Genomic DNA, 26,722 nt, shown 5'->3' with positions numbered 1-26,722 from the left:
TTAGTGCCTTATAGTCATAGTCTTCTGCTATCCTTCTTATAAGTTTTGAATATTTCTTATCAAGGATATTGTCAGGTATTTTATAGTTTGGGCTGAAATTAGGAGCATAGTCATTTAAAAACCCTATTTTTGAACTGGTTTTTGCTAGCGTTTTTTCTTTTTTTCCTTAAATAAGCATTTCTTCCATTACTGCATCCAACCATTTCCTAATTCCTTACTAATATAGTAGTCTTTCAATTGATCTTTGGAAAATTCTGTATATCAAATTATAAAAACTAAAAATTATAATAAATTTATCTCTTCCTATCTAAAAGCTACAACTCTTACGTCTGTTTCAAATTTCATTGTTTGACTGAAACTTTCAAAAATATTGAATTTTAATGGTGGCAGCTGGCATCTCTGTTTTTTTTTTGTTTTGTTTTTTTTCCCAGGAATAGGAATGCCTCTAATGTTTCATCACTAAGTATTAGGCCAGTCCAAGATAAATAGAAGTGTTTTTCTGTTTAAAAAAAAAGAAAAGAAAAGGGAACACAAACTGAATTTTATCAAAATATTTTTTAGCATTTACTGAGATGAGTTAGTAAACTGATCTGTTAATATATTACCAAAGGGGCTTGAGGATAGAAACCAGCCTATAAATGAAGATTCAAAGAGCTCAAAAAGAGGTCCCAGGTGGAGATGTAAATTTTTGGGTTGTCAGTATACAGCTGGGATTTAGTAGCATATGATCAGAGATCACCTAAGTAGTGGGTGCATGAGTTCAAGAGAGAACAAAACTATCATGCCTGTGCTGGGCAAATCCAGCCCATTTCTAACCCTAGATAAACAAATGTCCCACAGCCTCAGTGAATCAAGTTTCTCTTCTCTAAATGAAAAAATATTGAGAAGCAAGCGAGCATAAGAGACGGAACAAGTAGAGGCTAAGTGTGTGGGCTTTGATGCCAGAATGCCTAGATTCAAATACAGATCCCTCACCACTTCTGTAGCCTTGAGAGAGAGAGTTAGAATCCCTGAGTCAGTCTTTTCATCTATAAAATGGGGTAATAATATCTTTCTCAAAGGGCAGTTTCAATTTTTAAAATACACTTAAATGTCTACACAAATACTGATTCTTCTCATTTTTTTAAAAAAAAGTCTCCTGAACATCCTTTCCTGTGGTCTTGTCACTGAGCTTTAAGATGAACTTCAGATTCAATCAAAACATAAACCACTTTTGTGCTCACTTCAGCAGCACATATACTAAAACATAAACCACTTTTCCTGCATATGGTTTCCTATGAACCCTAAAGGGCTTCAAGAGGCCACTATGGGAATGTGAAGCCCTTCGAAGTTGTATTTGCCATTTAGCCTAAAAATTAACACAGTTACAAGCCAGATAGACTAAACAAGTATAAACAGGTAAGAGTAGAAATGGAAACCACTCTTTTGAAGAGTTCTGCTGTACATAGATCAGTGAAAGATGACAGTAGAAGAGGATATGTGAGGCCAAAGAAACTTTGTCATTTGTTTTTTCAACAAAATAAATTCAGCCTATTTGTATGCTTTTGGGAATGATCCAATGGAGCAGGGAAATGGTGCAAAAAGAGAGGACAAACGCTGGAGTGACGTCCTTGGTGGGTAGAGTAGTTAGGGTCTATCACACAAGTAGAGGAGTCACCTTAGATAAGAACACGCAGAAGCACAGGAGGGAAGGAAGAGGATGTGCAAAGACGCAGGCAGGTAGGTAGCTTTCTTGGTAGAAACATGTGGAAATCATCTGATTGCTTCTCTTTTCTCTTTGAAGGTAAGCTCATTAGCTGATAATGAGATGCGGAGAGAGGTGATGGAGATTTGGGGACAGGGGTAAGTATGAAAGAATCATCTAAACAAATGTACCCAGAGTTGCCACTTGTGCACATATTTCTTTTATAATATGAAAAAGTAATAAAATGGGCACCTGGGTATCTCAGTTGGTTAAGCGTCTGCCTTCAGCCAAAGGTCATGATCCCAGGCTCCTGGGGTCGAGTCCCACAACAGCTTCCTGCTCAGCAGGAAGTCTGCTTCTCCCTCTCCCTCTGTCTGCTGCTCCCCCTGCTTGTGCTCTCTCTCTCCTCCTAATAAATAAGTAAATAAAATCTTTTAAAAAGTAATAAATTTATTTTAGAACACTTTTAATATTGCCCCATTGGCTTCAGGATCAATATGAACTAATTAGCATCATATTAAAGACTATTCTTCATTTGCCTTCTTCATAAACCTTAATCTCATTTCCTGTCATATTCTCAGCACAATCTATATTCCATCTTTATCAATTACATAAGAGTTCTCCTAAAATGGCATTATGTTTAATGCTCCCTTTGACAGACTGTATTTTCCAAAGATGACTAAAATAATATATCCCATCCCCTGTATCTTCTGTACTGTGAACTTGATAAGTAGAATTTCCTTCTATATCCCCTTGAATCTGTGACTGTTTTGACCAATAGAATATAGTGGAATTGATGATGTACCAGTTCTGGGAGTAACCTTTCACTGGCCTGGCAGTTTCTGTCACTTGTGCCTTTTGCAATGCTTGCTGTTGGGATACATCCTCTTGGAACCCAGGCACCATGCTGTGAGAAGCAAAAGCTACAAGAGCCATGAGTAGGTATTTCTGATAGGCAGTACCCTGCTGGGCTCCCAGCCAACAGCCAGTATCAGATGCCGTCCATGTGAGTGAGATATCTGGGAATGTCCAGCCCAGTTGAACCTTCAGATAACTGAGCCCCAGACACCTGACTGTAATAACATGAGATCCCAATTACTAACTTCCCAGGTGAACGCAGTCAATCCACAAAACTGTGAGATAATTTGCTATTTCAAGCCCCTAAGTTATTAGGTGGTTTGCTATGCAGCGATAACCAGAACTGTTCAGTGCTCATGTGGTAGATAGCAGTTGTCATAGCAATAGTGGTGCTGGTGGATAGATGATTTAGGAAGAAATGATATGCTATATAATCTTAGCAAGTTATTTAAATTCCTAAATTCCATTTTTCCATAAATGGGGATAATAACAAGCACCTTACCTGACATAGTTCCCGGCCTTAAAGAAGAGGTATATGTTTCTGACCCCTTCACCTTAGGGTTTAGCTTTGGCCCATTGAGGAAATAACTTTCTTGTCCATCATTTTACCTTTTCTTTTTATACACACATACCAGCTCCTCCCCATGAGAAGATTAAGTGATAATAGGATTTTGGGGGGCTTATATTTTACTAATGGGCATGGTTATTGAATTGCATGCATATCTGTGAGTGTGACCTGTTTTGTCTGTAACTGAATAGATGAGAAAATTCCAGCTAGCCTTACCAAATTCAACTATTTGGTAAGTGCACTCACAGTCTCTCCCCACCGAGCCAGTTATATATATCCCAGATATAGATGTGGAGACACAGGAAGCTACTTCAGCCTTAGGACAAAGTAGTGTTCTCCAATCAACCTTTAAAAGAGCCTTGGGTACTTAAGTAGCACTTATCTATCATATGGTTACTAATTCTATTTGTTCATAGCTTCCCCAATAGAAGAAGAGAAAAGTGTAAATGGGTTTAAGAATTAAAGTCCAGGGGCACTTGGGTGGCTCAGTCAGTTAAGCCTCTGCCTTCAGCTAGGGTCATGATCCCAGGGTCCTGGGATCGAGCCCCACCTTGGACTCCATGCTCAGCAGGGAGCCTGCTTCTCCCTCTCCTCCCCTTCTTGCTCTCTGTTGCTATCTCTGACTTTCTCTCCCTCTCAAATTAATAAAATCTTAAAAAAAAAAAAAAGAGAGAGAACCAAAGTCTATCCCCATAATCCTAATAAACTCCTATTGTTCTTCGGCATTCAGTTCAAGCTCTGCCTCCCCTGGAAAGGCTGTCTTTGTGTTTTCATCCAAGTTGTGTTAGGTTCCCTTAACTGAGCTTCCATTTCTCCTTACATCTCTTCTAATATTCATATTTTTGTTTGATACTTTTCCCAATAGTCAGTGAACCTCTTCAGAATAGGGAAAGGTTTTCCATTCAAAGTGTTGACATATGGGAGTTAAGATGGCGGAGGAGTAGGAGACACCGTTTTCAGCCGGTCCTCCGAGTCGAGCTGGATAGGTACCAGACCAGCCTAAACAACCACGGAACCAGCCTGAGACGCAGGAAGACGCATCTGGATCTCTACAAATGAACATCTCCAGCGCTGAGTATTGAGGTACGAAGCGGGGAGCCATGAAACTGTGCACAGATATCGGAAGATAAACGGAAGGGGGAGGGAGCCGCCGCGTTCGGGTGCCGGGAAGCGGTAGCCACCTGCACGGGGGAGCGGGCGGGGCTCGCGGACGGCACCCGCAAAACAGCAGACTGAGACCGTGAGCTGGGTGCGCGCGCCACCAGGCATCTCGCGGAACACCGGAATCCCGGCGCGCTCACTGGATCCAGACTGAGACCGGGAGAACCGGGAGCGCGCGCGCGGGGCGGCTGGCAGCATTAGAAACACAAAGGACAGAGACGCGCCGGCCCTGGAAGTGAGGGCTGGGACGCCGGGTGTGGGGCGCACATCCCGGGACGCTGCAGGGTTGAGCAGCACCAACAGAAACAGAGTTAAAGTGGCCAGAACATTAGTAGAGAACAGGCCGCAATCCCTCTGTTCTGTGACAGAGGCTGAAATTTGGCCGCTGCCGCTCTGACTCTCAGAAGAGGCACAGCAAACCGCCAGGGAAAGCCGCCAGAGAACAAAAGCCTGGAAATACCAGCTCAGAGAGTGCCCATCCCCATCCCCCCTAGCAGGGGACACGGAGACTCTACCCAAACAGGGCTGCCTGAGTATCGGCGCGGCAGGCCCCTCCCCCAGAACACAGAAGGCAGGCTGAAAAATCAAGAAGCCCACAACCCGGACGCCTGGGTGGCGCAGTCATTGAGCGCCTTCCTTCGGCTTAGGGCGTGATCCCGGCGTTCCGGAAAGGAGTCCCTCATCGGGCTCCTCCGCTGGGAGCCTGCTTCTTCCTCTCCCACTCCCCTGCTTCTGTTCCCTCTCTCGCTGGTTGGCTGCCACATAAATAAATAAATAAAATCTTTAAAGAAGAAGCCCACATCCCTAAGATCCCTATAAAACAAGGGGCACGGCCTGGGACCCAGTCAATAATTTGGGCTCTGGAAACCCCGCAACCTCTCTTCATCAGAATGACAAGAAGGAGAACCCCCCCCCAGCAAAGAAAAGACAGTGATTCTGGGGCCTCTGCCACAGAAATAATGGATATGGATGTAACCAAATTATCAGAAATGGAATTCAGAGTAACGATGGTCAAAATGATGAGTAGAATTGAAAAAACTATTAACGAAAAGGTTACTGAGAATATAGAATCCCTAAGGACAGAAATGAGAGCGAATCTGACAGAAATTAAAAATTCTATGAGCCAAATGCAGGCAAAACTAGAGGCTCTGACGGCCAGGGTCGCAGAAGCAGAGGAACGGGTTAGTGAATTGGAGGATGGGTTAATAGAGGAAAAAATGAAAATAGAAGATGGTCTTAAAAAAATCCACGCCCACGAATGTAGGTTACGGGAGATTACTGACTCCATGAAACGATCCAATGTTAGAATCATCGGCATCCCCGAGGGGGTGGAGAAAAACAGAGGTCTAGAAGAGATATTTGAACAAATTGTAGCTGAAAACTTCCCTAATCTAGCAAGGGAAACAAACATTCGTGTCCAAGAGGCAGAGAGGACCCCTCCCAAGCTCAACCATGACAAACCTACGCCACGTCACGTCATAGTGCAATTTGCAAATATTAGATGCAAGGATACAGTATTGAAAGCGGCCAGGGCAAAGAAATTTCTCACGTACCAAGGCAAAAGCATCAGAATTACGTCAGACCTGTCTACACAGACCTGGAATGAGAGAAAGGGTTGGGGGAGCATATTTAAAGCTCTTTCAGAGAAAAACATGCAGCCAAGGATCCTTTATCCAGCAAGGCTCTCATTCAGAATTGATGGAGAAATAAAGACATTTCAGAATCGCCAGTCACTAACCAATTTTGTAACCACGAAACCAGCCCTACAGGAGATATTACGGGGGGTTCTATAAAAGTAAAAAGGCCCCAAGAGTGATACAGAACAGAAAGTCACAGCCAATACAAACAAAGACTTTACTGGCAACATGGCAACATTAAAATCATATCTCTCAGTAATCAGTCTTAATGTAAATGGTTTGAACCATCCCATAAAGCGCCACAGGGTTGCAGATTGGATAAAAAGAAATGACCCATCCATTTGCTGTCTACAAGAGACTCATTTCAAACCCAAAGATGCATTCAGACTGAGAGTAAGGGGATGGAGTACCATCTTTCATGCAAATGGACCTCAAAAGAAAGCTGGGGTAGCAATTCTCATATCAGATAAATTGGATTTTAAACTACAGACTATAGTTAGAGATGCAGAAGAGCACTATATTATTCTTAAGGGAAGTATTCAACAAGTGGATATGACAATTATAAATATATATGCCCCCAACAGGGGAGCAGCAAGATACACAAGCCAACTCTTAACCAGAATAAAGAGACATATAAATAAAAATACATTAATAGTAGGGGACCTCAACACTCCACTATCAGAAATAGACAGAACACCCTGGCAAAAACTAAGCAAAGAATCAAAGGCTTTGAATGCCATACTCGACGAGCTGGACCTCATAGATATATATAGAACACTACACCCCAGAACCAAAGAATACTCATTCTATTCTAATGCCCATGGAACATTCTCAAGAATAGACCATGTTCTGGGACACAAAACAGGTCTCAGCCGATACCAAAAGATTGAAATTATCCCCTGCATATTCTCAGACCACAACGCTCTGAAACTGGAACTCAACCACAAGGAAAAATTTGGAAGAAACTCAAACACTTGGAGACTAAGAACCATCCTGCTCAGGAATGACTCGATAAACCAGGAAATCAAAAATCAAATTAAACAATTTATGGAGACCAATGAGAATGAAAATACAACAGTCCAAAACCTATGGGATACTGCAAAGGCAGTCCTAAGGGGGAAATACATAGCCATCCAAGCCTCACTCAAAAGAATAGAAAAATCTAAAATGCAGTTTTTATATTCTCACCTCAAGAAGCTGGAACAGCAACAGAGGGACAGGCCTAATCCACGCACGAGGAAGCAGTTGACCAAAATTAGAGCTGAAATCAATCAAGCAGAAACCAGAAGTACAGTAGAGCAGATCAACAGGACTAGAAGCTGGTTCTTTGAGAGAATCAATAAAATTGACAGACCACTGGCAAGACTTATCCAAAAGAAAAGAGAAAGGACCCAGATTATTAAAATTATGAATGAAAAAGGAGAGGTCACGACGAGCACCATTGAAATTGGAAGGATTATTAGAAATTTTTATCAACAGCTATATGCCAATAAACTAAGCAATCTGGAAGAGATGGAATCCTTCCTGGAAACCTATAAACTACCAAGATTGAAACCAGAAGAAATTGATTCCTTAAACAGGCCAATTAATTATGAAGAAATTGAGTCAGTGATAAACAACCTTCCAAATAACAAAACTCCAGGCCCGGACGGTTTTCCTGGGGAATTCTACCAAACATTCAAAGAAGAAATAATACCTATTCTCCTAAAGCTATTTCAAAAAATAGAAACAGAAGGAAAGCTACCAAACTCATTCTATGAGGCCAATATTACCTTGATCCCCAAACCAGGCAAAGACCCCATCAAAAAGGAGAATTACAGACCGATTTCCCTAATGAATATGGACGCCAAAATCCTCAACAAGATCCTGGCTAATAGAATCCAACAGTACATTAAAAGGATTATCCATCACGATCAAGTGGGATTCATACCTGGGATGCAAGCGTGGTTCAATATTCGCAAATCAATCAGCGTGATACATCATATCAACAAGAAAAGACTCAGGAACCATATGATCCTCTCAATCGATGCCGAAAAAGCATTTGACAAAATACAGCATCCTTTCCTGATTAAAACCCTTCAGAGTGTAGGAATAGAAGGTACATTTCTCAATCTCATAAAAGCCATCTATGAAAAGCCTACTGCAAATATTATTCTCAATGGGGAAAAGCTGGAAGCCTTTCCCTTAAGATCAGGAACTCGACAAGGATGCCCACTCTCGCCACTATTATTCAACATAGTACTAGAAGTCCTTGCAACAGCAATCAGACGACAAAAAGGGATCAAAGGTATTCAAATTGGCAAAGAAGAAGTCAAAATGTCTCTCTTTGCAGATGACATGATACTCTATATGGAAAACCCAAAAGAAGCCACTCCCAAACTATTAGAAGTTATAGAGCAATTCAGTAACGTGGCAGGATACAAAATAAATGCTCAGAAATCAGTTGCATTTCTATACACGAATAACGAGACCGAAGAAAGAGAAATTAGGGAATCCATCCCATTTACAATAGCACCAAAAACCATACGTTACCTTGGAATTAACTTAACCAGAGACGTAAAGGACCTATATTCTAGAAACTATAAATCACTCTTAAAAGACATTGAGGAAGACATAAAAAGATGGAAAGATATTCCATGCTCATGGATCGGAAGAATTAACATAGTTAAAATGTCCATGCTACCCAGAGCAATCTACACTTTCAATGCTATCCCGATCAAAATACCAAGGACATTTTTCAAAGAACTGGAACAAACAGTCCTTAAATTTGTATGGAAACAGAAAAGGCCCCGAATCTCCAAGGAACTGTTGAAAAGGAAAAACAAAGCTGGGGGCATCACAATGCCGGATTTCGAGCTGTACTACAAAGCTGTGATCACAAAGACAGCATGGTACTGGCACAAAAACAGACACATAGACCAATGGAACAGAATAGAGAGCCCAGAAATGGACCCTCGGCTCTTTGGGCAACTAATATTTGATAAAGCAGGAGAAAACATCCGGTGGGAAAAAGACAGTCTCTTCAATAAATGGTGCTGGGAAAATTGGACAGCTACATGCAAGAGAATGAAACTTGACCACTATCTCACACCATACACAAAAATAAACTCCAAATGGATGAAAGACCTCGATGTGAGACAGGAATCCATCAAAATTCTAGAGGAGAACATAGGCAACAACCTCTACGACATCGGCCAAAGCAACCTTTTTCATGACACATCCCCAAAGGCAAGAGAAACAAAAGATAAAATGAATTTATGGGACTTCATCAAGATTAAAAGTTTCTGCACATCCAAGGAAACAGTCAGAAAAACTAAGAGGCAGCCCACGGAATGGGAGAATATATTTGCAAATGACACTACAGATAAAGGACTGGTATCCAAGATCTACAAAGAACTTCTCAAACTCAATACACGAGAAACAAATAAACAAATCAAAAAATGGGCAGAAGATATGAACAGACACTTTTCCAATGAAGACATACAAATGGCTAACAGACACATGAAAAAATGTTCAAAATCATTAGCCATCAAGGAAATTCAAATCAAAACCACACTGAGATACCACCTTACGCCAGTTAGAATGGCAAAAATAGACAAGGCAAGAGACAACAATTGTTGGAGAGGATGTGGAGAAAGGGGATCCCTCCTACATTGTTGGTGGGAATGCAAGTTGGTACAGCCACTCTGGAAAACAGTGTGGAGGTCCCTTAAAAAGTTAAAAATTGAGCTACCCTATGATCCAGCCATTGCACTACTGGGTGTTTACCCCAAAGATACAGACGTAGTGAAGAGAAGGGCCATATGCACCCCAATGTTCATAGCAGTAATGTCCACAATAGCTAAATCGTGGAAGGAGCCGAGATGCCCTTCAACAGATGACTGGATTAAGAAGTTGTGGTCCATATATACAATGGAATATTATTACTCAGCTATCAGAAAGAACGAGTTCTCAACATTTGCTACAACATGGACAGCACTGGAGGAGATAATGCTAAGTGAAATAAGTCAAGCAGAGAAAGACAACTATCATATGATTTCTCTCATCTATGGAACATAAGAACTAGGATGATCGGTAGGGGAAGAAAGGGATAAAGAAAGGGGGGGTAATCAGAAGGGGGAATGAAACATGAGAGACTATGGACTATGAGAAACAAACTGAGGACTTCAGAGGGGAGGGGGGTGGGGGAATGGGATAGACCGGTGATGGGTAGTAAGGAGGGCACGTATTGCATGGTGCACTGGGTGTTATACACAACTAATGAATCATCGAGCCTTACATCGGAAACCGGGGATGTACTGTATGGTGACTAACATAATATAATAAAAAATCATTTAAAAAAAAAAAAAAAAACAAAAAAAACAAAGTGTTGACATATGGCAGGTCTCAATATTTGTGGAATGAATTAATATCTTATATACATTATAAATTTATTTACTTAAAATTTACTTAAAATTTACTTAAAATAAATTTACTTAAAATTTACTTAAAATTTACTTAAAATTTACTTAAAATAAATTTACTTAAAATTTAAGGATATATGGGTATGTGGCCATGTGGGTATGTGTGTGTATGCACACAACAGTCATTGAGTCCCACCCCCTTTCCCCTGGCATTCTTCCAACACAAATAGCCAAGACCTGGATAAAAATTTTAAAGTTATAGCCAAATCCAGAAGTTAAGATGTAAGGGGTATTACTTGAGTTAAATAGAAAACTTGTGGCATTTTATTATTTACTAAAAACAATAATGTATCGATATTATGTAATAAAGGTTTTGCTAATTGATGAATGAACATTTTGAACTTGTAAGCAGATGAATAATTATGCAGTAACAAGTTTGACACTGAAATATTAGAGTCAAAAAAGCCTCTACAATAAATTATTATTAATGCTGCCAAAAAGCAGTACTGAGACCTCGGTACTATTATTTCCTATGTATAATTTAATACATTATAGGTATCTTGGCAAAATAAACAATAATTATACAAGAGTCACATATAAAAATATTTACTTATATACCTTCATCATCAGTATGGAGTTTAGCTTCCAGTTCCGCTATCTTGCGTCTTAATTCAAGCATTGATAGTTGTGCTATATCCCTATTATTAAAAACACTTTGTTAATTATGATCCAATTATAATATGAAAAGAATAATACATAGTGACATACCACTACTTTAGGAACAATTTATTATGAAACGTCACTTATTGAAGGCATGGTTGAGAATCAGAAATCAGGCAAATGGAGGCTTATGATTACCAGGGTCCATAAGGACTTTAATATGCACTAAAGCTCAGAGGCCCCCCGGTGACAATTAGAAACCCTTTACCCTTAATTTAAATATGATCCCAAGAAGTTGTAATCTGGTTTCTCAAAGCCCAGCCAATTACCTGGGATGAGAGAATGGAATAGCTAGGGCAACAGGTAACTGAAAACCTGAAACAAAGAGGAGAAAAGAAACACTAATAAAAAAAAATACACACATACACACAAAGAGCATTCCAGAGAGTATCTATTTAGGACATCAGTAAATTAGCATATTAATTATCAAAATATGGCAGAATCATTTATGCAATATGTATTTTTGATTGCCTATTATGTCAAGGCATTGTGCTAAATACTGAAAATACTACAGTGAATAAATGAACTGAACAATGACAATAGCAGTGGCTAACTTCCATTAAGTGCTTACTATAAGCTGATGCTAAGTGCTTTACATACTTTTCACTCAATCCTGGCAACAACCACATGAGGTATAATGATTTGTACACCAATCTTAGAGTTGAGAAAACTGAAGCTTAGTGGTTCATTAACTTGCCCAAGATCATGTAGTTACTGAGTGATAAGAACTGCAATTTGAATTTGTGCAGGATTCTTCTGAAGTGTTGCTTTTATACTCTACTGACTAAGGGAACACAACTGGTCCTCAGAATGCTTACAGTTTAATATCAGACCAAGAAATAAGCAAGTAATTAAAAATGTATTGTTAGAGCTACAACAGAGGAAAGCACAGGAAGCTTTAGGGACACAGAGGTGAGTCTAAATCTCATGGGGGCTGCTAGTGGGATTGGGGGTATTTAAAAAAATACTTAAAATGTTTCAAAGATTTAACACGAAGTAGGATATTGAGTATTTTTAAAAGTATATAGGAGGGGCATTATTTTTACAAAATTTTACACCATTTCTTAATTTCTTCTAAAGGGATGAAAGACAAGCATAACTAAATAAAACCTTTGTTTCTCTAAATCAGAAAAAGCTCAATTTAGTAAAACATGAAAATCAAACACATATTTTAGCATTGCAGTATAAGCACACAATACACTCCATTTAATTTGATCCTAAAGACAGAAAATCCTACCTCAAAATCTGCCTATTTTTAATACCAAACGCTTAATCAAAGAGGCAAATCAATCTTTCCTATCAAACAGTTTCTAGATGTCGCCAGATCTGCCCTAGTCACACTGCTGGCATCCCATGGGCTTCGGTGGCTTCGGCTTTCAACAGCCGGGCATACACAGGTGCATCTTCTCAGGCAGCCTGTACCTGAACCCTACACCCGGGCGGGAGTCCGCGCGACGCCCTCCAACTCACTTCGAATGGATTTCTTCCAGTAACTTCATTTTAAGGCGGTCGGTGCTCACACCGTCGAAGTTGTCGCCTCTTCCTTCCTCCATACTGTCGGATCAGAAACGCCCCACGCCCTTCCCCTCTTACAGCTAAGACCACAAGGCCTGAAGGGCCACCTACAAGCTGGGAAAGCGAGCACTGTGAGGAGCTGTCGTCATCCTGTACTCACGGTCGCCCGCTCCCCGGCGCCTCCCGGTGACGTCACAGGGCTCGCCGCGGGGGCGAAGGATGGCTTAGGGAGCGAGTGGGGGAGCCGGACACAGGCTGTGCCGCCCGGAGTGTAGCTGAAAGGGGAAGAACTCTCACTGTTCTGGAAACACGTTGTCAGAAAAGCACCTCTCAAAGCCCAAAAGCTGAGGCCCCATTCCTTTTCCCAAACTGGTGGAAGGGGATTGTATACCAGCTATATGGCTGACTGTAGGGGAGTAGGGAACTGTTGGCCCTGGTGCTTTTTTAAAACACTGACCCAGGCCTGATGTTCACTTTACTCTCAGCCCTTGTTAGGGAATTGCTGAATCCGAGAATGGCTGTGCCTATCTTTGCTTCAGTTTACTGCATACTACAGGCTCTGGTTAGGAGTGTCTGAGGAGCAGACCTTGAGAGGCAGGGCCTGAACTCTGACTCTGAGTTTCCAGTACAGATTATTCTTTGTTTTGCCAAATCTGGGCACTGTCTGTGGACATAGCTCAAAGCTGCTTACAACAGCTTGAAGTATCATGCTTATATTTGTAATCACAAATTTTGCATTCTGCTCCTGAAATGTCCGTGCTTTAGTATTATCCCTGGCTCCCATCCATCGTTGAGTAGAAAGATGGGCTGCCTTTACCTCTGACTTCTCTGGTGCATTTTCCATATCCTGAATCAGTTTGAGAAGTGTGAGCTTGGGACCATGTTTTCTGACATAAATCAGCACAAATACTCTGGTAAAGCATTTCTTTATTCTGCATCTTTAATGTTGAGAAGGGTGACCCTTGGTAGTGGTAAATACATATTGATTATGTCCATAAGATACTCTTTCAAAGATTTTTTTTTTTTAAGCATAAAAAGCACATGTGGTAAATGCTTGTTTAATTTGGTTGCTGCTTATCAACATATTTTTGGAAACTTGATGATTTATGGGAAAAAGAGAAAAAAGTTTTGAATCTATGGTTGCTACGCTTAAACTTTGTATAAAACCGTAGAATGGTTCATTAGATACACGCTGGACCTAAGTCAAGTCTTCAATTAGAAAGTGGGTTTTAAGAGAGAAGGGAAATTCTGGAAATTTGGAGACTCTGTATTGGGAGATGTTTCAAGCATGGGGATAGTTTGGAATTTAATTGTTTGAACATAAGTGTAATAAGTAGCACATTCAATTGATACTGTTTAATGTCCAAAAGAACCACCCAGATTTGTAGGCAAAAAGAGAATTTGAAGCATTTTGAGGAATTAGTTCAATTAATTGCAATCAAGGGTTTATTATGTACAAATTTTGATTTGTAAGAGATGTGAAATATGTTCACTGCTTTAAAAAAAAAAACCCTATAGTTAATTTTAAAAGTTTAATATGATAGAATTCTATCAAGTCATGTGGTATGGCAAATCCTGTACTCCCACTTTTGTGCTCAGCCTGACATAGGTTGTGGGGAGCAAGTTCAGGTCTCCTCTCGGACACTCACCAGGTCTATTCCCTGCCTTCGTGGCTCCCTTCTTTTCTTCCCCAGCCAGAATTTTTAGTTTCAGTCTCTCATAGACTGAAGGGGTGGGGGTGGAGGTGGGAGTGAGCTGGGAACAGTAGAAGGATGCTTATGTATTCTTTCAAGTCTTTATGATTTACCCCTAAACAACAGCTTTGAATTATCAAAAGCCAAGAATTGATGTTTTTGTTCTCTGGTTTCTTTGTAGAACCCCTGCTTCTTTGGGCCAGGAGGGTCAAGAATTCTGTCCACCTCTAATGCTATTTCCAGATCACTATTCTTCCATCCTTACGTAAAAACCCATTCCTCTGATATGCATGCCTTTTTAATTAAAAAAAACTTAATCCCAGAATAGTTAACATTAGTTTCAGGGATATATATAGTGATTCAACAATCCTATACATTACTCACTGCTCATCACTTTAATGTACTCTTAATCCCCCTCACCTATTTCACCCATCCCCCCCCCCCCCCACCATCTTCCCTCTGACAACCATCAGTTTATTCTTTATACTTAAGAATCTGGTGGGTTTGTTTTTGTTTTGGCTGGTCTTTTTTGTTCATTTGTTTTGTTTCTTAAATTCCACATGAGTGAAATCATATGGTATTTGTTCTTTCTCTGACTTTTTTCAGTTAGCATCATATCCTCCACATTCATCCATGTTGTTGCAAATGGCAAGATTTCATTCTTTGAGTAACTTTTCATTATATATTTACATATTTATATATGTAAATATATATATTATATAATGTCTTCTTTATCCCCTCACCTATCAATGGACACTTGGGCTGCTTCCATAATTTGGCTATTGTAAATAATGCTGCAGTAAACATAGGGGTACATATATCTTTTTGAATTAGTGTCTTTTTATTCTTTGGGTAAATACCCAGTAGTAGAATTACTTTTTTAGGAACCTCCATGTGGTTTTCCACAGTAGCTGTACCAGTTTGCGTTCCCACCAACAGTGCACAAGTGTTCCCTTTTCTCCACATCCTTGCCAACATTGGTTGTTTCTTGTGTTTTGGAGTTTAGTTATTCTGACAGGTGTGAGGTGGTATCTCATCTGGACCATCTGTGTGTCTTTTTTGAAGAAATGTCTGTTCATGTCTTCTGCCCATTTTTAATTGAATCATTTGGCTTTTTGGTGTTGTTGTAGAAGTTCTTTATATATTTTGGATACTAATCCTTTATTGGATATCATTCGCAAATATCTTCTCCCATTCAGTAAGTTGTCTTTTAGTTTTGTTGTTTCCTTTGCAGTGCAGCAGCTTTTTATTTTGATGTAATAGGGTTTTTATGGTTTCAGGTCTCACATTTAGGTGAGATCCATTTTAGGTTGATCAATTTTGAGTTTATTTTTGTGTATAAGTGGTCCAGTTCCATTCTTTTGCATTGTAGCTGTCCAATTTTCCCAGCACCATTTGTTGAAGACTGTTCTTTTCCCCCACTGCATATTCTTGCTTCTTTTGTCAAATATTTTTTTTTGAAGATTTTATTTATTTATTTGACAGACATAGAGACAGCCAGCGAGAGAGGGAACACAAGCAGGGGGAGTGGGAGAGGAAGAAGCAGGCTCATAGCGGAGGAGCCTGATGTGGGGCTCGATCCCAGAACGCCAGGATCACGCCCTGAGCCGAAGGCAGACGCTTAACCGCTGTGCCACCCAGGCGCCCCTTCTTTTGTCAAATATTAATTGACCATGTAATCATGAGTTTATCTCTGGCCTACTATTCTATCCCATTGAGTTGTCTGTTTTTGTGCCAATACCATACTGTTTTGACTACTATACCTTTGTAGTATATCTTGAAATCTGAGATTGTGATGCCAGTTTTGTTCTTCTTTTTCAAGATTGCTTGGCTTGACTATTTAGGGTTCTTTGTGGTTCCACAAACGTCAAGATTATTTGTTCTAGTTTTGTGAAGAATGCTGTTGGTATTTTGATAGGGATTGCATCAAAAAAAAATCTGTAGATTTCTTTGGGTAGTATGGACATTTTAACAGTATTTGTTCTTCCAATCCATGAGCATAGAATATCTTTCCATTTGTTTGTGTCATCTTCCATTTCTTTCAATGTTAGTTTTCAGAGTGCAGATCTTTCACCTCCTTGGTTAAGTGTTTCCTAGGTATTTTATTTTTGGTGCAATTATAAATGGCATGCCTTCCTGATGTAACAACCATCTATTCCTTCTCCTTGTTTCTACCCAGAGACTTCACCAACATTCCTTGTCTACTGACTTTGACATTAAAAGTGGTCTTTCCAGAGTCTTGCCCATAAACTTGCCCTTCAACTTGCAACTCTTATTGCTTGAATCTCCACTCCACTTCCACAGCTATAAATACTCTGAATCCTGTCACCAGAGTGGCTTTAGCTCAGAAAACTTAAGTTCAAAATCTGCTGTCTACCAAAACCTCATTCTTTCAGCTCCCAATTCAGTTACTCCCTAAATAGCAATGTTTTATTAACTAGGCATACTGTCTCTGGAGCTTCTTAAACCTGCAAATACTGGGGCCCTATCCCTTATCACAGAGATCTTGCTTCCTTGATAGCACACTCTAGCAATTTGCTCCTCATCTGGCTTCCAAATTTGAACAAAATGGATTGAGGTGCATGTGTGTGTGTGCACCTGTGTAGAGGACACTTGCCATTAGTCACTGTTTCCACCGATGAATAGCTTCTGGGGTGATCAAGCTATTTCTTCACATGTGACAACTTTTTGCATAGAATACATCTGAAGATATTATTTGGGGCCTTTTTTTTTTTCACCTAATGTATGTTCATAAAGATTTTTTAAAATTCATCTTTCTATATCTTTAAATATGAATAGAAAAAAAATTTTGAAGAAAGCAAGCTATTCAGAAACCACACACAATTTTAAGTACTTCTGTTGCTAAACTAAATACAAAATGGCCAAATCCATTAGAAGTCTGTTTAAACTTGAGTTTGGCAAGAATAGATCAGAGAACTAATTTCTGTTTGAGCAGAGCTTTATTCAGGCTTACCTAAAAAGTGAAATATAATATGATTTCTGGCTAACAAGCCCTAAGCTTCGCTTTTCTTAGCTTGCCCTAAAATACCTGTGAATTCAGAGAAAAGGACAAAAGCTCACACTATCACCAAAATCTAGGACTGGTGACCTATTCGCTAATATCTTGGGCAATTTTCTACCAACTATCAAGCCAGTGGAATGGTAATTAAAAAAACACAAAAACAAAAACAAAAAAACTAGTGTTAAGCAGTTGGAAGCAAAGGATATCTATAAATGCCATTAGTCCTTTCTTATCTACCTCAGTTTAAGAAAAATGTCTGGCTGAACAATCACTCTATTGTGTAGGTCCCTCCTTTTTGAGGCTAGTATATTACTTCTTTCATACTGTTCTCTTCGATCTTTCTAGACAGCTGGTGCCTGGAGGTGCTCCCAGGAAACTACCCCATACAGCATGAGGGAGGGACAGTCTGTAGAGGCAAAATGAGGCAAAGACCTGGTAGCAGTAAATACTGAGAATATTTACACTTCTCAAACTAAAAGTAGAGATTAATTGGAAGCTATTTACCAATTCAATTTTATTTCCACATTATCCTTAGCCTTAGGGAAAGAACCCATTAATTCTAGGTGTTCCCAAAATACAATCCTGTGAGTATATTTGAGGCCAAGTAATTCAGAAACAGTTTATTCATAAAGCGTAAAGACAGTTTCAAATAAAGTCTAATAAACTAAGTAGCCACTAAAGCTTCAGAAATATTAGAATGGACAATAGCTATGAAAATCAATACCAATCATTTATAATCAGTAAACAAAAATAAAATGCCATTAGATATTTACTTATGTATTTGTACCTTATAGGTCTGTGAATGTCCTGTCTTCTGCCAGAGTGGAAACTGTTATACCTCTCCCACCATGGATTAAGCCTAAAGCCTTCACATTCTTTGCCATGATTATAAATAGAAGATTTTCTTTCTAATAATTTATTGGCTTTAACATATAAAATTCTAAGGACTAAATCCCAAAATAAAAATATATTTACCACCCAAAAAATTCTGTTCATATTTTTTACAAAAATTTTGCCTCTTGGAATAACTTAAAGAAGTAGATATAGTAAAATGATTTCTTAAAGTACTTTTCTGTCCAATTAAGGTGGTGATAATCACTTCAAATTTTAACATAATATCAATCATACACCAAAATTTCCTAGGCTCCTAGTAGATTGATACCAGTCTAAATCCAGAAGACTTAAAAATCTCTTTGTATTCATTCTCAATCAGAAAGACCATCTCCCTTCCTAACAAAGAGATACGCTACCAAATAATTTTACAGAACCTCATCTTATTTTTCATGATTAGCTTATTCCCTGTATTGAAAAAGTCTTTTAAATGTTATCTGAGAATTCTTTTAGTTTAGGATTACAGTTGTTTTTAGCTTACACACTGAAAATTTTGACAAGCACCAAGGGAAAAAAATCCACAATAAATGCAAAGCCAACAGACAGTATTTTAAGTCATTCTTCCAAGTACAATTAGAGCTAAGGTTACTAAATGCCAAATTTTATGTAAATATATAATTTCCTACCTTGCTTTTTTGAAAGACAGCAAATACAAAAATAGTTTAACATTAGGTTTAATGAGATTTATAGCACATGTATTATTAGTCTTACTTTAACTGCAAAAATATTTTAGCCACATTTAGAAAAAATAAACTTAATGAGAAAATAAACCTATATTTCTAAAGGCCAGATGCAAGAATACTGATTCTGTTCCTTGTAAGTACAATACATGCTATAAAGCTTATGAAACAGTCACTTCATAGGAATGAATACATTTTTAAAACACTGGTTAATCTGTGGGGAACTCCACATTTGCCTATTCAACAAAAATGCATCCACCTTGTAAGGCTTTGGTATAGGTGATTCACAGCACTTCCTTCATTTCTCTTTCTTCTTTGCCTCACTCTTCTCTAGTTCCTTTGTCTGCTCACCCTTCTCCCTTTTCATGCTTACATTGGCTGTTCCTTCTTGATTTCTCCCCTTAGAATTATCAACTATTTTATAGTCTTCAAGGAGTGTTTGTCCCGTTTCTTTTGCAGTTTTCTTCACCATTGCTTTGATACCAATGTTGTCAATGTTATAGGCAGTTACACCAACATTGATAGCAGAATCTACTGCATCATGTGTAGCTTCTCCAGCAGTATGCCCATATCTTTAAAAGAAAGATTCGAAAAAAGTATTAAAATTATAAATTAAGATCTTCCGATTTAGTATTAAATAAGTCCCACGTTTAGTATGTTATTCCTGAAAGCAAAATCAAAGGTTATGTTTCAATTTAATTAAGAACTTAAAATACAGTAAAGAATAAAATCCAACTGCCAAGGTTGTATTTCTCCTTTAGTAAAATCTGTGAAAATAAACTCAAGCTAGCTGAGATTAATGTAATTAAAGACTATGTTGGTTATAATAAAGACTGTTCATCAGTCATTATTTCCTTCTTTAACCCACCCCTTCTGGAAATAGAGAATTTTCAATGAAGCAACTATAGGACACAAAGAATCTATAGTCACTATAAATGGTTTCGAGTTCTATCTTAACTAGACTTTGGTCAGGTCTTTTATTTATTTATTTTTTAAGAGGAAGCGGGGGGTGGGATGAGAGAGGTGAGGAGCAGAAGAGGGAGAGGGAGAAAATCTTAAGCAGGCTCCATGCCCAGTGCAGAGCCCAGCAGGGGGCTTGATCTCACGACCCTGAGATCATGACCTGAGCTGAAATCAAGAGTCAGATACTTAACCGACTAAGCCACCCAAGCGCCCCTGGTTAGGTCTTTTAACGTATCGAATCTGAGGTTATCTTTAAGCAAAGATTCTACAACACTATCTCCCTCACTCCACTTTGCTGCAGACTCGCTGGGCTTCTTGCTGTTCTGTGAGCCCATCAAACACACGTGCCACCTTAAGACCTTTGTACTGGCTGTTATCTGCCTAAACTACTCTCATCCCAGATATTCACATGTCTCACTGCCTCAGCTTCTTCAAATCAGCTAATTATTGTCTTCTCACTATCTCACCTATTTCAACTGCCTTACTCCACATGCTCCACCCCACTGTCCATCAATCCACCCATAAGCTGCTCTTATTCTATACCTACCACCTGCTACATACCATAGAAATTATTAATTCCCATTGTTTTTGTTTTGTTTATTTCTTGCTAGAATATAAACCTTATTAGGAAAAGGACTCTGCATGCTTATTAATGTAACCTACACACCAAGAACACTGCCTGACATTCAATATTTGTTGAATGAATAAAATGATTAATTCCTGCCCTATCTACCACACTGTCTTTAGAGCATCAAATGTATAACAAAGTGCTTGGGAAATTATAAAAGCACTATACAAAAGCGGTTATTATTGACAATTACCAATATCTGTGTTTAATACCATTTCTATAAGAAAATACAAGTTAAAGGCCTATACAAAGATACTAAAAATTATCCCACTGCTTTTTCTCTTTACCCTTTTCAAATTGCCAGATTTTTTCTTGCTTAGCAAGCATAAACTTAAACAACAAACAACAGAACGGCAACATTTCACAATTTTTTCCAGGACATACTGATGTCTCCTAAATGCTTTGTGACCTGTATCTGGACATTTTATACTAATTCTGGATCTGTTCTTTGAATACACAAGTCCTCTATTACCATTAGTCTGGCCTGGAACAGTGGTTTGTGATCCTACTAGCTTGTTCATGCTTGTTTTTTTCAATTTCAGTGCTAGAAGTGTGAATCTTATTAAGTTCCTGAATGAGGATTCCATTCTGTCCTGTGCCTAATGTTATTAGAACCAGAGGAGGACAGAACCTACAATTTGTCAAACCATATGTCTATACCACTCTTTTAAAAAAAGGTTTATTATTTATTTGAGAGAGAGAAAGCATGTATGATTGGGGGAAGGAGCAGACAGAAAGGGAGACAGAGAATCCTGAAGCAGACTTCCCATTGAGTGCAGAGCCAGACACAGGGCTCGATTCCAGGATCCCAAAATCTTGACCTGAGCTGAAGTCAAGGGTCAGACGATTAACTGACTGAGCCACACAGGCGCCCCCATACCACTCTTCAATGGGGCTTTCTCACCAGTTACCAGACATTAAAGCTTCCTTAACTGCTGTCTGCCAGTCCCTGTTGCTTTGCAACCCCTCGGTATTCCATAGCATTTGCTCATTTTGCAGAAGACATGGAACCTTCTCACTGTCAATCAAGCCCCCACAAATACTATCATCAGGTAACAATGGCTAAAGTTAAAAGAGAAGAAAGAGGGGGTAGCAGTTTCAGCACTGGAAGGGTGAGCATAACTCTTGGTTGAGCAGGTTTCTCTTAGGGCTTTGCTTTTCCAGGTCTGTGTGAGCTACAATAAAGTGACATGGTTAACTTAAGAATTTGGCCATATCAGTGTTTTTGAATATAGGAAATCCTTCAGATTCTGGAACTTCCACTTCCCTATTATACTGATGCAATCTGATACCTCTAACTGCACTCATGATATTTTTATATGTAACACAATTCTAAAGGCTGTATTATTAGTAGTAATGTGCAAAAAGGAATCTGTGTTGATATGCTAATGTTTTGCTTGTTTTCCCCTGCTAGCTCCATTTCAACAGCAATTCCTGTTAATTTGGGAACAGTACCAAACTAGGAGTCAAAAAACTGCATTTTATTTTATTAATTTTTTAAAAGATTTTATTTATATATTCATTGGACAGAGAGAGAGAGACAGCCAGCGAGAGAGGGAACACAGGCAGGGGGAGTGGGAGAGGAAGAAGCAGGCTCCCAGCGGAGGAGCCTGATGTGGGGCTCAATCCCAGGACTCCAGGATCACGCCCTGAGCCGAAGGCAGACGCCTAATGACTGAGCCACCCAGGTGCCCCCAAAAACTACATTTTAATATCAATTGTGCCCCAAACTAACCATATGATGTTGGTGAGGTCTCAACCTCTTTATGCATTTTTTTCTTCATATCATAAAATGAGATGTCTAGATTAAAGCACTTTGAAAATTCCATTATACAAAATGTGTAAAATGACTTTTAGGCAGTTGTGTTTATTTTCTTTAATACATCCTCACCTATCACCTCTGCTTCCCAATATGCCTTAGAACCAGTATACCTGGCAGGAATCTATTCTTCTCTTCCTTGATAAAGAACTGCTCAGTTCTTTTCTTCATTCAAACTATACTGTAGATTCAGACTACACTGCTAAAAACTAGAAAGCCTATTTCTGGTAAAAAGACAATGTTTATGTTTGATTTCTTACTTTTTAAAAAGTTTAATTATAGCTTATCAAACCAGATTTTTTATACCAAGTAACACTACCAATTGAATTCTCTTCAAAAAATGAATATAAAGTATGCTCTAAAAAAGTCAATGAGACTTAATATACAATTTGAATGAGACTTTGCAGAAATTTCTGCAGGAAAAAAAAAAATTCTCCAGCACACTCAGTAATGTCTACAAAGACAGCATATGGGCAGTGATTCTAGATTTCACTAATTATAGCAAAATTTCAGTCATAACAAATTTAAAGTAAATCTGCCTAAAATTCAATTTATATACAACCTTCAAAACTGTTCTTGGAAATATTAATCTTAAATATTTAAAATAGAAATAGCATCTTCTTAGTCTATCCATCCAAGACAAGGATTGTGGCCAATTTATGAAGGACCTTACAAGTGAAACTGAGGAATTTAAACTTCATGTTGAAACCGATGAGAATGGCACAACCAAATTTATGTTTTAGACAGCTCTAACTCAGATTGCATTGTTAATTTTAAGGGTGTAAGAGGGAGACAGAAGAAGCAGTTAGGAAACAAGCTATAAGACGGATGAGAGATGATGAGGGTCTATTCTACAGTAGTGGTCATAAGGCTGAAGAGAAAAGGATAAATATAAAAAAACAGGACTTGGCAAACAAATAGCTGTAGGGCTATGGGTTGGGATTTATGAAGCCAAAAGACTGAGACAAAAATTAACTGGAAACATAGAATTTGAGAGGTTGTAACTACAGACACCAGTATAATTAATATTCACAAACAACAGAAAAGGACTGAGCATACAGTAAACCTTAGAACCAATATTCAATGAATGGATACGGAAGACAACAACCCTGAGAAGTAGTCTGATAAGATAAAATTGAATGGTGAGTTAAATGAGAATACTGTTAAAATCTGTAGACAGCTGACCCACTAATCTTAACAAGCAGTAAGTCTTGGAGCAAGATCAATCAGGAGAGGCTACAGTAAGTATGTGATTAGACCTTATTCATGAAAAATTGAGGAAGATATCTAAGACATTAAAAAAACAAGTCTTTCAAAGCTTAAGATAGCATAAAATGGAATCCTGGCTAATATGACATACACCAAATCTGAAGCCAAACTGAAAGACAGACTTAATGATGAGTCAAAATCAACAATGTGAAATTAAGCAAGTGTAAATATAAAGTTCTTAATTTTAGGTACAAGTATCAACTGTCCAAAAATGAGATAAAGGCCCAGATTTTAAATAAAAGTTTCATTTAAGAAAAAACAACCCAAATTTGATATGGGTCAATAAAGTAGCAGCTACTAAAGAGATACACTCTTTGTGTTGTGTGCCATATTTGCCAAATGCTAAATATGCCCAAACAAGGGAGGCAAATCCCACTGTATTCTATCTGGTCACAACACACAATACTACATTCAATTCTGGATTCCATTTTGAGAAAAACACTGATAAATGAAGGATGTGGAAACCGTACTATATATGGAATTGTTAAAGGAATTGGGAGTATTCAGGAGATAAGAATAAGTAAGTGAAGGACATGATGATAATGTTTAAATGCTTGTATAGTTACCGTACGGGAAAGAGAAGACTGATCTTATATAACTCCTAAACAGATGCTATATAGAACTGGTTTTGGGTAATATGACATCTGCCAAAAGAATTACCTTCAATGAGTTTGAATTTGCCCCTTCACCTAGTGCAAATTTAAGGGGAATTTTAATTAAAATTCACTAAGCAAACCAATAAAATACTGTATCTTAAAAAAGTAAATTCCTTATAGAAAAACAATTTTACAAGGTTATTCTTCAGAAAAATACAGAACACATTTTATCTTAGAACAAGATAAAATTTTAATGAGGGGAAAACAAAAATGGATCTAACTTACTGAATTTATATGCTTTTCCTCTAAACTGTTTTTTTTTTTTTTTTAAGTTTATTTTTCTTAGTAATCTCTATACCCAGTGTGGGGCTTGAACATAGGACCTCAAGATCAAGAGTTACATCCTTTTCTGACTAAGCCAGCCAGCAAGGTACCCCATCCTCTAAACAATTACAAATGGAAAAAAAAAGGGGAGGGGCTTAAAGGTGAAATTTAGAAGCTATTTAGAAGACTGATGAATTATTTAGTAGACACCATACTGCAATTAAATATAGCAGATTTGAAGTTACTTATTGCTTTTTTATTGTTCTTGTAGGTCTTCAAGTTCCTAAATTTAAAATAAGACAAAAGCATTAATTTAACTGACAAAAATAGTCTTAATGAATAGTTCCTACACATTTACCTAAAAATTTTAAGAATATAATTAATTATATAGATCCTTAGATAAACCATTCATAATCAATGAACGTTATCTTGAATCATAATCAAAACCATGAAACGTATAAACAATATACTTCTCTAACACAATCTGCTTTTAAATATGCCTAAATGAAAAGATAATCTTCCGTACTGGCTTGTAACACCAGAAATCAGATAAGGAAGTATATATAACACATTCGTTTTTCTCCTAGGCATAATTCATATAATTATGGCAGATTCAAAACTTGGGAGAATAAGTTATCATAGGCAATAAAAATACAAATTTTATTATACTATCATCAGTTGGATTAGAGGAGAAAAACACAAGTGCTTATGCTATCAAATACTTTTTGAAAGTGTAAATAAATGTAAATTCATAAATATAAATTTATGTAAATAAATGAGAACCAAATTAAATGAAGTAACTGGCTCTTCCATTTCTTCAGTGATAAATATCATTAAGTTATTACTGGTTTAATACTTGCAGTTTCTTCTTTTAAAAGACAATTTCTACTTCTGGGCCATAAGTGAGGAAACAGTATTACAAAACCCTTTATATTCCCACTGCCCCTCACATCTTCCTAAGTTTCTAATTAAATTACTGCTAAGACCAAAGTACCTTTATAGTTAGAAATATAAACCTACTTAACTAAATTCTCACCTGTTTTTTCACTCCATGAATCTTTGGAGTAAAGGATAAAAAGAACAGCAATACATACCATAATAAAAATAAATGAGCTCAGAACCACAGTTAAAATGTCCTTTTCATCTCCTAAGGACCAAAAATACAAAATCTACCCTAAAACCTTGCTAGTTATGTGAATCCCAAATCTTTAATAAAGCTCTCCTTAACTGTACTTAGATAAGCATTTTCTTTCATTAAAGTAGGAAATGGGCAAAGCCACTGGAAGCATTTATTACTTTCTAACATGACTGCCTACTTATTTCTGCTAACAAATGATACTGATAATCTAAAAATAATTCACTTTTGGCCTAAAAGGCACTTCTGACTCACTTGGACTCTTGCAACAAAAGAAAAAACTCTTTTTCTAATTACGACTGATCCACCAAAGTATCCTCAGAGCCATAACACAAAGAATATTAGAGATCAAGGCTATAAGTACCAAGAGGTAAGCTGGAATACTTGGGTTTTATATTTCCACCAAAAGAATTTCAGATCTATTCTGTATTTTCTTTGACAAATCTTTCGGTCAAATTGACATTCCAAGATGTTACACTGCTTTGACTCAAAATGTATGCACGCCCCAGATGGAGGTCAAATCAACTCAGACTGGAAATTAAGTTAGTTTTTCCTAAGCCACAGGTAATTTACTATAGTGGGAGGGAAGGTAAATGCATGATAGATAGTGGTTTCTTACCCTAGATACTAAACTTGCATAGATGTCTCATCAAGGACAGGGTTGGTCCAGTACTGTTCTTTCATACTGCATGACACAAAGAGACCTGGCTTATACCCCAGCTCTAGGGGTATAATCTTTAACAAGGTATTTAACAGCTTTATGCTTTGGTTTCCTCATTTGTAAAATGGAGATAATAGTGTTTAAGACTAGAGGTGCCTGGGTGGCTCAGTTGGTTAAGTGTCTGACTCTTGTTTTGGCTGGGGTCATGATCTCAGGGTTGTGAGATGGCACCTCCGTGCTGGGCTCTGTGCTGGGCAAGAAGCATGCTTAAGATTCTCTCTCTCCTCCTCTGCCCCTCCCCCACCTTTCTCTCTCTCCTCTCTCAAAGAAAAATAGTGTTAAAGCTTAAATACATATATGGAAAAGCACTGAACACAACGTCTAATACATAAGTATGAACTCAAATGTTGTGAGTAGATAATTAATACAAATAACTGGGAGTTGAGAATACCATTAATATTACTTTTTGGTTTCTAATAAAAATTTAATATTAG

General features: G+C 38.1%; 2 protein-coding genes across 10 annotated transcripts in view; both read right to left on the bottom strand.

Moving 5' to 3' along the window:
• Positions 1-12,724, bottom strand: part of CCDC169 (coiled-coil domain containing 169) — a 53,876-nt gene extending 41,152 nt beyond the window's left edge. Inside the window, exons 1-2 of one of the 2 annotated variants that reach the window (XM_057309202.1) lie at positions 12,502-12,724; positions 10,930-11,009 (exon numbers count right to left, since the gene is read on the bottom strand). In XM_057309202.1, coding sequence (XP_057165185.1) covers positions 10,930-11,009; positions 12,502-12,584 — 163 coding nt within the window. In that variant the 5' untranslated portion in view covers positions 12,585-12,724. Of the gene's footprint in view, positions 1-10,929; positions 11,010-11,300; positions 11,319-12,501 lie in introns of those variants that run through there. The other variant, XM_057309207.1, reaches the window with a different exon arrangement.
• A 5,143-nt stretch (positions 12,725-17,867) lies between these two features.
• Positions 17,868-26,722, bottom strand: part of SPART (spartin) — a 30,088-nt gene continuing 21,233 nt past the window's right edge. For all 8 annotated transcript variants that reach the window (XM_026493140.4, XM_026493137.4, XM_044381761.3 and 5 more), the window contains one exon: positions 17,868-19,405. In XM_026493140.4, the coding sequence (XP_026348925.2) occupies positions 19,132-19,405 (274 nt within the window). In that variant the 3' untranslated portion in view covers positions 17,868-19,131. The remainder of the gene's footprint in view (positions 19,406-26,722) is intronic.

The sequence above is a fragment of the Ursus arctos genome, unplaced genomic scaffold (genome assembly GCF_023065955.2).
Source record: "Ursus arctos isolate Adak ecotype North America unplaced genomic scaffold, UrsArc2.0 scaffold_10, whole genome shotgun sequence".
Classification (NCBI taxonomy): domain Eukaryota; kingdom Metazoa; phylum Chordata; class Mammalia; order Carnivora; family Ursidae; genus Ursus; species Ursus arctos.
Note: the sequence above shows the minus strand (reverse complement) of the source record. Positions and strands in the feature narration are given on the sequence as shown.